Source organism: Colias croceus, chromosome 18 (assembly GCF_905220415.1).
Source record: "Colias croceus chromosome 18, ilColCroc2.1".
Classification (NCBI taxonomy): Eukaryota; Metazoa; Arthropoda; class Insecta; order Lepidoptera; family Pieridae; genus Colias; species Colias croceus.
Window position 1 is genome coordinate 9,740,301 of NC_059554.1, and position 13,334 is coordinate 9,753,634.

The 13,334-nt window shown below is 34.6% G+C and overlaps 1 protein-coding gene across 1 annotated transcript in view; it reads right to left on the reverse strand.

Annotated features, from left to right (window-relative positions):
* LOC123699929 (hemicentin-1-like) overlaps window positions 1–13,334 on the reverse strand; it is a 95,707-nt gene that overhangs the window by 49,600 nt on the left and 32,773 nt on the right. The window contains exon 2 of the mRNA XM_045646978.1: window positions 779–911. Coding sequence (XP_045502934.1) covers window positions 779–911 — 133 coding nt within the window. The remainder of the gene's footprint in view (window positions 1–778; window positions 912–13,334) is intronic.

Sequence of the window (13,334 nt, forward strand, 5' to 3'; positions counted from 1 at the left end):
ACCGCTACAATATTATCAATTACCCTACAAGATTTAATCATTAAATTTGCTATTACTACAAGGACTTCAAAATCCACCACTCACTTCACTACCATCGAAAGACTATCTACAAAACTATCTCCATTAAATAAAGGTGAAAATTTATATCGAACAACTTTCCCGTTTCACTAAATCAAGATAAGCCCATCCAGTGAGAATTAACCAACGGTCCCCGGTTGCTTTGAATCGACGACCGTTTCCAGATGTTGCCAGCTTGCTAGAATATTCTATCAGATTTATAAGTTTTAATTGCTTGCCTGCGCAAACTTTGTTGGGCTAATTTTTATCTAGTTTATGTGTGTTATCGAATTTGGTTTCGATACATTTGTTTTTTTGGATTTAAATCTGTCTGGTCTGTATCTTTTTACTACAAATTGATTTGAAATTTAAATTCTCTAATTATCTAACTTCCGGTAAAATTTTAATGTGTTATAAACTAGCTTAATCGCGCGGTTCCGTATTTGGTTTTATAATCTTCTATATTCATACCTGCTAGATTCAAATATATAGGTTAAACAGGTGAATAAGATATGAACTTGAATGCCATAAATCATTATCATTGATCGTGGCACATAATATCAGATTTCTTTGATCGCGTCCGCGTTAAAATGTAGTAGCCCTTCTGGCTAACATTGAGAATCACCACACAAAAAAAAAATCTTTGAGATCAACAAATAAACATGATATCATCCAAAAGATGTATTTATTTATTGCATTGCCCCTATGTTTATAAGCTCACCTATACAGTGGTTCCCAGTCTGCCTCCTTGAACCACAGCACCATCGCGACTCTGTCGTCAGATGAGAGGGGCTGCGTGTCGCACGGCAGCGACGCCTTCTTCCCGAGCACGCCTGTCACGTGCGCGGTTGGTACTGTAAAAAATATATGATGTTAGTTAAATACAGCACAAATTAAAGTCATTACCTAACACATTTTAAAAATAAGTAAATCAGCAGACATTAACAGATTTTAACACTTTGCAGTGAGCGTGTTCACGGAGAGGAAATCAAACGTAAGTAAACACAAAGTACAGCAGTTAAAAAGGAATAGCCATATTGATCACATATCGATATCAACATCTTTGAAATGGTTAAGCTTGTGATTGATGGTTATGTCCTTTATGGGGAAAAAAGTCTTTTATTTCATGTAAGCAAAAAGAATCATACACTTTAGGAAGAAATGAAAAACAGACATGTAGGTTTTGACAACTCTCACAGTAAGGTCACGATACCTAGCAAGAAGCATTCCTAAAATTTCAGCAATATTAATATACACAGTAATTTCCTTTGTTATCATCACTCGAAATAATTTCGTATTCTAATGCAAATGAGCGCCATAAAATTACAGCCCGGAGATAATAAGCGCATAATTAACTAGATAATTTAATACAATATTTTAAAATTCAATTTTTTTACCAATAAAAGTAATGAATAATCATATTTTCTCGACCTTATTTAAATTTATATTAAATCGTGATCATGTAGACAAATCTATAGAATATAATTATGTATAACAAGATACGTATAGCATTCATACATACAAAGCAGACAATAAAAATATCACGTGGAATAATCGATTCGAACAAAGTTCCTTTCGTTTTGAAATAAGTAGGATATTATAGGAGGTATAATTAAATAAATTAACAATATTTAGGAGTTAAATGATAAATGAAATAAGTGAAGGAAAGCTCATATACTTTTACAAATAGCAAAAGTGTCGTGAGGATTGATCTAAATTACTAATTATAGACTATTTTACTCAAAGGCAACGCTCCTCTCAATTTACAGTTCAAGCGCACTCAATATCATCATTCAGTCGAATCCCATCATCATTGGCACCATACAAAATGTTCAAATGAGCCACGATGAATTATAAACGATCAAAACGTTTTCGCCGCACTACAAATTACTGCTTTCATGATAAACAACGCTTTTCATTAACACTTGCTCTGTTAAACGTCGAGTTTCAAATTTCATGAAGATCAAATCGTGGCTCAGCCAAGTTTTAAGTGCATTAATTATACTCCGAAATTACTTTGTTAAGGTTAGGATGCATTGATTACATTTATTTATACTTGTTGTGTTGTTTTACGAGGTATAGTAAACTTCATAGACATAAAAACAAGCTAAGACCCTTTTTGGTTCCGTTTGCCTTTTTTTCTATTGTTGTTGTCAACATACTTTTCGCAATATAAGCGATAAGTAAAATTGATTACCTATTTGAACCGATCTCGTGTACTTTAGTTTTACATTGTTAACCTATATTTTAATTAGCTTACGGATAAATATTTTTTTTTAATTTAAAGTATTTCAAGAAGAATTTAATTAATCCCCTTCCGCCCTCGTTCCGAATAACATTCAGTGGAATCCATTTCACAGTGAAAACAATTAAAGGTTGATCAAGTGTATTTGCGATAAAAATATACTATACCAATATTTAAATGTTTTAGCTGGTACGAGCTGTTAGCGCGAAAGTTTGTGATGATGTATGTATGTATTAGCACAGGTATTAGTACCTAGTTTGTCGCCCTTTCAAGCGAACATGATTGGACGGATTTTGATTATACTTGGCAGTTAGCAGTGATGTGGCTTATGTACCATAAAAGCTATAGAAATCCATACTAATATTATAAATGCGAAAGTAACTCTGTCTGTCTGTCTGTCTGTTACTCAATCACGCTTATACTACTGAACCAATTGTCATAAAATTTGGTATGGAGATATTTTGATACCCGAGAAAGGACATAGCTACTTTTTATCCCGGGAAAATGACGCAATCTCGGAAATCCCACGGGAGCGGGAACTATGTGGGTTTTTCTTTGACTGCGCGGGCGAAGCCGCGGGCGGAAACCTAGTACTTGTATAAGCACGCTGGTTCGCACGCGGGTGCGCCGTAGCTAGTATATTAATTTATTATACAACTACCTGCACATGATCCGCAGTATAGTCTGTATATTATTATACTACAACAAAAATCACATCCCTACTGTGATTCACCTCCTCTAGGACAAACAAAGTGTCAACGCCCGATCCGACACCGTGACGATCTCACGGTATCGGATGTCTTGCTCACATTACCAGCTCCACTCTTGTCTACATGATGAACTAGGCGAATGGACCGTGACTACAGATATTTTATCGTGACTGTTTTATAACATACGATACGAGATACTATCCCACTTCCGATATTTATGTAAACTGGATGGTTTACGCATGAAATTGTAGAAAAATAATGTTTTTTTTGAAATCCAATAATTGGATTAAATTTCACTTATTTGTTATTTATTTAAACATCGTAATTAATGTATAAGACATTTTTTATATTAGATACACGATATCGTGTCGATAAATAACATCGGCTTATGTAAAAGCGCTCTTAAGATGGCTAAAGTGTATAACATTATAGTTGCTATATAGTTAACGTTTCGAGTTTCTTGGCTCTTCTCAAATGCTATTTCAAAGTGCATTCGCCTTGTAAGGTCATATTCCGAATGTATAATTTTAAATTGTTTAATTAAATTTTGTTGAAAATTTCTTCGTGTTAAATATCGTTTCACTGCTTTAATATCACATTCAAATTTCTGCTTACTTTCTTGAGTCAACGGAGTGAGGGCTGTCGGGCAACTGGTTATTTCGATGACTCATACCTTTAGTTAGGTTTCTGTATGGCTATGTATATTCTTGCTAAATTAATGTTCCCGTTGAAATTCCAGATCAGACTGAAATATTTCGTTAGATAAGTGGGTTAGTATGCATAATTGAAACGTATAAAAAAAAGTTCTATTTAAGTATTTGTATGTTCTCTCTCCATTCATGTTTTTTCTTTCGCACATACTTAGATATTATGTCGTCAGTTGCCTCTGAAAACTTGTTGAAAAAATAAATATTTATAATTTGTTTCGTAATCGGCCGAATCCGAAGGTGACTGATGAGCTTATAGGTACCTAATCTATAACGGACAGTCCATCCTTTTTATTATTAACAAATTTTTATTATTAAATTCAAAGACTTAACCCACAGAAATGTACAGATCTCAGATACCGTATATCATTTCACACGGTGTTATCAAGTACGGTCTGGACCTCCCAAACACACGTTGGAATCAAATATTAGACAGACGTAATATTTTCGCTATGTAAGCCCTCACATGATTTAGGGCTACATTTATTCACTTTCCTCTACATAATAGCAATATATAGTCTTCATTTGAATGAAATATTTGCCTCTTGAATAGCTATTTATTACATTAACGTTGGAATACGTTGTAACTCGGCATGACAAAGAGATATTTATTTCAAAATTAAAACGAGCGCCAAATTAAAATGTTTTATAGTATCGCTTTTAACATTTTTTTGTTTTTGTATATTGATAATTTTATTTAATATTTTTGAAGTGTATTTTTTTAAATAAAAGTAGCGTGAATTACATCATAACAATTAAATATATTTTTATTGTAACAAAATTCAGGCAAAATTTGAGTACAGATTAAATCGCGCCTTAAAACCGTCGTATTCATTCCTAAACACAGATGTTCGTACATTTGTTTATTTACAAGTGTATTGTAAATGTCTGGTGGTCTGTATGTCAGGATAATAAACAAATATGTGATTCGAGACAGGAGTTCAAGTGATAAACTGTATTTATAGATGTGGTTTTCATTTAAAAGGATTAATTGCAGTTTTTTCACAATCATGGAAAATATTCTAATTTTGTGTGGGCGTTACTATTTTTTTAGCGTCCTTTACATTACGTACGTACGTACTTAGTTTCCATTTACGACTATAAGTATATCATTGTGCAATATAAAACGAAACGTGAAATTATTTGAATCTAAGATACTAAACATAAAATATTGAATACACAATTTAATCAGCATAATATAGGAAACCTTCAATTAAATTAGTATGGAAATTAAATTATTTACCCATCAGGGGAAGGATAACAAACAAGAATTTGACACTTGTTGCTTTGGGGACTCGTCAAAAGTTTGATTGGTTCATTTATCCGACTACGCAGCAAATAGTGTTATGTATTCATACAAAATATTACTATTTAGTAATATATTGTGCCAATATTATTTTAAACACCAGCTGTACAAAGGTTTGAGTGTAAGTTCGTCGTTTTATTATAACAATTATGAAAGTGACCCGTAATAAAAACGCATCCAAAATAATCAAAGTACGCTGAAAAAAAATTGTTTGTTTTGAACAAGCTTTATCTCGTCTAACCACAACTGTACCACATGTTTTACAAAGGGAAGGGCAGTTGTCTACAACTGTGTTTATTCTTCCCTTCAAAGGGACTATGTAGTTAGAATCGATCTACTGATTGACAAGTTTAAGGTACGCTTCTCGATAATTTGGAGTTTTATCGAGTGATTTAACTGTTTTCGGAATAGTTTAATACGGTTCGGTTTAGTACAATGTGAGTACAATCAACTGTGTAGTATTTTATTATATTTGATGCGACGCGAGTATTAGAAGTGTTGTAAAACGAATTTCAGATACTAGAAATAGTTTAATTTTGAAAAAAAAAAATATTGTGTGTACCTACTTGTCTACACGCGTTGGAAGTTATACTTCTTTGGCGTATGGAAAATAATACTAGAATATACAACTTGAACATAGTTATCAATTTTCATACCACCTAGAACTAACTCCATGCTGTTAAATTTAGGTGTCGGTGTGCGCGCGCATCGTAAAAATTCACTCTCATCATTTTTCTCCATCGCGCCAAAAGAAGTATTATTACTTCAAAAATATATAAACTTCGTACTAAACATTTAATATAAAATAATTCAAAGTTTCTAATTGGGTGAATTATTGGAAATATGAATGTTTATATATACCTACTCATACCTATCGTTAATCTTATAAGTAGACCACTATCTTCCCTCATATCTTTTCCTCTTTTTGTTCCAACTTGTTGCTACTAACGAGCAACAACTTGGCTGCACAGCCACAGTATTATTTTTCTTACATCCATCGTTTATTTTTAGTAAAAATAAACGTGGTACAAGTCGTCGAAAACAATACACGACAACATTAAAAGCGGTCAAAGCCACAGCCACTAGTATTTCAATAAAAGTGAAACAGCAATTTAAAGTGACATAGTTAAAGTGTTAGAGTTCGATAACCCCTTTGTGCGGATTTAATCGATTCATATTGGACACACAGACCACAAAGAGTATTCCCGTATTGTACGTCAATCTAGAACCTTCCACAAATGACCAACCCGCGGTAGATACATACGTAAACATCATAAAACATTTCAGTCCGTGACCTCGCAAATATCTATAAAAATATACGACGTAGCTATTCCAACACTGCAGAATAAAGTTGGAAAAGTTGCGAGTTTGAAGTATCGGGCTCGATATTCGCGTGTTTTGATTCCTGTGTAGATAAATTTTGGTTAGAAACGAAACGAGTCGGCCACGGTGGTCAATCTCGAGCAACAAATATTGCAGGTCATATAGTGTGGACTGTAGAGACGGTAGAGACCGTATGCACACAAACTACAGTCGCTTTTCCATAATTTTGATTAATATCATCAATATCATCGTTTAAAAATCCATTTATGTTATTATAAACGGGCTGAAACAGAAGATTGACATTTTTCTAGGGAACGTTTGCTAGGTATGAACTGTAATTTGTGTCTGCAAACTGTAGAAGCGCCACAATCTGTATAATATTTAGTAGACATGGAAATAAAGCTACTGTGCAACCAGAGGCGGCTCGCCCTAAGGAGCGCTGGTGCAGTGAACTCCCATAAATAATTATAATAAAATCATACTCCTTAATTTCATTATTAATATTAATTATTACTATTTAAAATCAATCGTAATCGTAAAAAACTACTGGCAATACCAATGAATATATCCATCATTCCATCATTCCATACACCTGTAGGTATAATACTGTATTATAAAACGCGCGTAGCGGAGCGCTCACGATTGCGCTCCAATGAAAAAATATTTAGTACATTTTCTAATACGAAATCCAATAGGAGTGAAAGAGATAGTTTTGTCAGAGTCCTGCGCGTGAAACAGAAGATTTTCTATGAAAAAATAGCAAAATTCGGAGCGCCGCTCCCGCAAACGTTGCCGGTTCGTTTTTACCGCGCGCCCGTACGACAGCGATTTCGCGCGACGTTGCCTATATAAACAAACACTCTAGTCAACTTGACTGCACGCGCGCGAATGTATATTCGGGAATTTTCTAATTAAAATCATAAGATATGTGTTGCTGTTGAAATAGCCTGTAGTTATCAGTATTACTTGTGAGTGTTAAAATGGACAATTATAATGTGGCGTTCATTAAAAAGTGTGTTAAAACGTTACAAATTCGGCTTGAATTGAAAGCTAAGGGACCGCCACGGCTTGAACTTGACCTTACGCAAAAATGTACGACAAAAACGAAAACATATACGCGTGTGTTTAAATCCAAACAATATGTGAAAACACCGTGGTTGTGTGGTTGTGATGAACATGAAAGCAACAAAATATTTTGTTTTCCGTGTCTTTTATTTGAAGCGGGCGCAGCCGGCGGAGGTGAGAGTGCTTGGACTGAAACGGGCGTTGACGACTTAGCTCATCTTTCAATCAAGATGAAAAAACATTCACAATCTCGGTAGGTACCATTTGTTGAATGAACTGCAATTGGCGTCTATCGAACGACAAGACATTCGTAAAGCATTAGATTCCGCGTACCGAAAGGCAATACGCGAGTTCAATGACCGTGTCGATGAAAACAGACATATTTTACGAAGGTTAATAGATTGTGTCAAGTTACAGTTATTGTGTTAGTTATTGCACACCAAAAAGAAAGACGTACGCATTTCCTTTATAAGTAATTTTTTAATTAAATTGTACTGATTTACACCATGTATTTTCAGTGTTTTATTTCAAGTGAACACCCATAAAATTTTGTCACGAGCCGCCTCTGTGTGCAACAGTGATAGAAATCGACATACATGTTTTCTATTAACTCTGATGTTTATTCGTCATAGAAAACACAATAGCTAGTTAACATTTAAGCAGAAATGTACAACTTCCCTTTCGAAACGCGTTCATGAAATCTCCTTTTATCTACTTCAAAATCCACTACAAGATCCGCTTTCTACCACAACACCTGAATCTAATAAAGACACCCACAACACCAAGGCGAGCTCACATTAAACTCCTCTCATTTCCGCGCAGTTTGTTTTCCCGTGACAAAGTACAGATTATATATAAACAAAGACGCCCGCCGGTATTAATGGTGAAGCAACAGAGTAAATTGCGGACACGTGAATTATCATGCTTGGTATATCAAACAAACATACTTATATAATATTTTAGATATATGTACAATCTTCATACCTAATAAATAGCTATGTTCGGTACTTGGAGTTTTAAAATGTTTGTTGGCAGCCCTGATTCAAGAGAAAATAAGATATTATTTTAAAAAGCGGTATAATGAAGTACGTTATACTAAACATTAAAAAACGATACGGCTTTTATCTAGAAACATTCCTTTGTAATACTTGTTTATTCTCAATGCTATCAAAATAAAAATATTTTGCACAATTGCTTAGGTACATTAAGAGGTAAGTATTATTGTAACTTTAACTTTTCGATAATATATAACATATTATATTGCACAATCTAGTTAATGCATTTAATGTGAAGTGTGTGATTAAAAACTGTTCTCTCTCCGTCTAACTTGTGACAGACATTCGACATTTATTGAGAAAGTTAAACGTCAACAGTAACTACGTTTAAATAAATGCTGTATTATTAAATAAATTCACTTAATTTCTAGAATATAGGTATCTAATTTTGTATATTGTTAGAATACATTTGTACTACAGAGGCTTATTGCGTATAAATTTTTTTAATAATGGCTAATTGCGGATATACATGAACCTATTTATCAGAAGCTCTAAATTCACAATGTTTTCATATAAGATTTAACTAATATGTTCGATATTTTACCACGAATTGTAGCGACCTGAATATTGCAACTACGGACAGTGGCCCAATCAGGAAGCGATAGGCAAAAGCTAACCTTTGTTCAATCTCACTATAGGTGCCTGTAAAGGAAAATTGAGTTTTGTGTCTCCTTGTTTTTTTGCGTTTAATTTAACACTTCTCTATTTCTATGTCTATAAATAGGTACATTGCACCTACGCATAATGTAAAAATCAATAACTGTTCGATTGTGTCGCTAAAACTCGAGAGTGGGTGACCCGATTTGCCTTATTTACAGTCTTGTTTACTTCCGGAATCATCACTGTATAAACCCAATTTCATTAATAATCTGAACACAATAATCTCATAATACTTACATAGAACAGAATCTATAAATATATTCAATACAATGAGCACAAAGTGGAACTCTTCAATCTAATCAAGCGTCCATCAAAATCCCATAATAATAATCAATATTTAATCAAATTAACTAGGAGGCGAACAAAGCGAAAATTTCCCAGCAAATATCGGCCATGAAATACTGTGATGTTATTTTGTACAAATAAGATATTTTCATTAGCGACGGAAATTGGTTCTTCCAAACAGAATGATTACCCAATCAATTATTTAGTAATTATTGACTTGTTTGTTGCTGTGCCTTGCGGTTGAGGTGATGTATCCTCAACGTATAGTTAAGGGAAACTAAGCTTATCGGAATTGTTAATTTTATAAGCTGCTTTGATCGAATACTTTTGTTTGAAAGGGTCCATTCAACGTTTAAGTCCTTGAACAGCGAGCGTGGTCACGGATAGACTAAGCTTCAACAACGTTTTAAAGGCTGGGAAATATACCTACTACCAACAATGTTTCGGAATAGATACAATAAGATATATTATGATGACTTCTATTAGATTTGGAATATGTGTGTTACATATTCTGTCTGTTCATGAAAATAATAAACGGACTACTAACGCGAAAAAACTATGTGTTCATTTTTCATCATAATCCGATTAGTAGTTACAATATTAAGTTAAAACCACTTTTTGTATCGAAAATTGTTTATATATTCTTTTTCAATATAATATGTCAGAGAATTTAAATAACTCTCCATAATTAATTATAGTTAGGTAGATATGTGAAATAATATTAAATAATGACTCAGTGCGCACACCTTGCGCGGTCGATGGTAGTACCGAGACTATATCATCGAGCTACTGACTCAAGGAATATAAACCATCGCATGGCCCGTAACTCCATGCATTTCATATCAATTCAATATCGCCATTATGTTGTACACCATAGAGTACTTTATAATAGGAAGGTATAGCCACATAACAACTACTCTGTTATAATTCTCTCACACGGCCATTCTGACAACGAGCGCGTTCTCGCGCGAACATTCGACTAGTAATTTTGCGCAGATTACTTACTGCGTTGCTATTTCATTTGCTGTATTCAAACTCTTTTCCCTTCACGGTTTGTAACTTTTCACACCGACTCACAAATTATTACTCATCATCGTCATCATCGGTGATATCAACAATGGCCACTGTCGCCTAAAGACGAAGCTTTGAATGTATTGTGTGTGTGTGTGTATTATATTGTAAGTGTAGAGCTCTGAACAAATACTGGAACTACATGCAGCGCGGAGCCTGACATGTACTGTAGTCACATGAAGCGCAATGCTTCGCACAAAATCTGGAACTACATACAGCGCGGAGCCTGTCATGTACTGTGACTACAAGGAGCTTAAAGCTACCCACAACAACTGAAACTACACGAAGCGCGAAGCTTCCAATGTACTGTGATCACAAGGAGCGCAATGCTACCCACAACATCTGGAACTACATGCAGCGCGGAGCCTGCCATGTACTGTGATCACAAGGAGCGCAATGCTACCCATAACATCTGGAACTACATGCAGCGCGGAGCTTGCCATGTACTGGTGTGTGTGTGTGTATTATATATTGTAAATGTAGAGCTCTGAACAAATACTGGAACTACATGCAGCGCGGAGCCTGACATGTACTGTAGTCACATGAAGCGCAATGCTTCGCACAAAATCTGGAACTACATACAGCGCGGAGCCTGTCATGTACTGTGACTACAAGGAGCTTAAAGCTACCCACAACAACTGGAACTACACGAAGCGCGAAGCTTCCAATGTACTGTGATCACAAGGAGCGCAATGCTACCCACAACATCTGGAACTACATGCAGCGCGGAGCCTGCCATGTACTGTGATTACAAGGAGCGCAAGCGCTACCCACAACTACACGAAGCGCGGAGCTTCCAATGTACAATATGACATACACGCCTTGCTATGTCAAACACAGAGCTATTATTGAGCTATTAAAGTGTGGTGTGCATGTGTGTTATGAAACTTTTGTGTAATACTTAGATTAACTATACGGAATTATGTAACAACCGAGGAAATGAATAGGTAAAAATAATAAAATAAAACAAAAATAAAAATATACGGAGTATTTATTTTTTTTACAATACTTTATTGTACAAAACAATGTAAGAAAATCTAGTACAAACTTATAAGGTAAAAATATTTTGCACAATATGCGGCCTTATTGCTACACAGCAATCTCTGCCAGGCAACTTGCAAATTACTGGAAGTAAGGAGTAACATTTGTGGAATACATTTTTATTCATTGGCTCACTTTCCAACTGCTTAGATGAATTTGTAAGTTCTTGACACAAATATGTACTGAGCATGACCTCCAGTTTGAGGCTCGATTCGATACCTCTCGTTATCGCAAAGTTGAGATTATTTTGTATGGACTGGAGAACTTTTCTCCTAACTTAGTAATTTACATCGTATGACACGCCATCAAATCGTCGTCCAGTGACATATCTAGTGTATTAACAGGAATACACAAAACCACCTTGAACTTATACCTTGATGTATACTAGGTATAATAAGAACACTTTACGGGGCAGATTAACAGCTAATAATTAATTTACGAGGACTGAACCTAAAGTCTAAGGTTCTAAAGTCACACCGACTTTCATATCATTTACCACTACCGACGATATCACATTTTCATAGTCTACCTTGAGACAATTCAATAATCATAAATGACCGCCAAAACAAGTAAAATAATATTGATGTTACAATCGGCTTTTCTTTCTTACTAACACAATATCAACATTAAACAGAATGCTTTTTTTTTTTTTTTTTCAATACGAGTCTTATAGACGTTCAAATGCTCGTCCATCCTGACTTTTGCGTTATTTCTAATTTCAAACAGGTTAACTTTTAAACTGTTGACACTCGTACTAAATCATTATAGCGTAGTGGTCTTGCAGCCTATAGACAATTGCATTGGGCTGTCGCCTGTGTTAAACTTTTTGATAAAATACAATTCAAAGTAAGTTGAATTTCGCCAATTGTAGAATACCAATATCTACGTTCATGACTACGCGGAGGACTTGCAGCCTATAGACAATTGCAATGGGCTGTCGCCTGTGCTGTGCGTTTCTTTCATACAATACAATTCAAAGTAAGTTGAATTTTGCCAATAACTGTAAAATACCATTATCTACGTTCATGATTTTCAGCGATAATGAAACAATGAACTTAAGAACAGACATAAACCTTTTAAAATAACCCGTTAGCGCAATAATTCATCCCGCTTGTAATTTTATGAAACTCAAAAGAACACTGCCAACTCAAGTCTATGAGTTCGCTACCTGCGAATGACGTAGCTTGATCGGCTACTATTCCTTTCAGCGCACAACAAAAACAAAGCGCTTAACATGCTCTTTTTTTTTTTTGAAGACACATTTTTAACAGGAGCTAGGTGACAATATTAACCAGTAAATGCGTCAACAATTATAAGTAAGTGCCATTCGTATTTATGGCTATGTATGAAGTGGTTCTGATACATTTTCTATCGGATGTCAAGTCAACTGTATAGCTCTAGAGGGCCTTTAATTAACTTTGCAATCTAAAAATGTTCAATGTACGTTCTAACAAATTAAGTACACTAAGTTTTTGCAGGTTTTTCCTAACTAAAATGTTTCAAATAAGTAATCATGAAATGATTGTATCAATAAATGAATGATAACACTTCGTTTGCACCAAACAAAAGAAAATGTTTATACAGCAAGCATTTTTTTTATCATATGTGACACCTTAAATTTAAATCAATAATATCATTTTATCGGCTTCAATTACTTTACTTATGTTCGGATCTAAGTTGTTCGGCTTGTAGTCGTCGCGAATCTTTACTATTTTTGCCCAAATTGAACATTATGTTAAGACAACTAGTTTCTACTAATAAAATCTACACGCGGTATTCTTGGACCCTTGCGTAGGTACCGACTTCGAA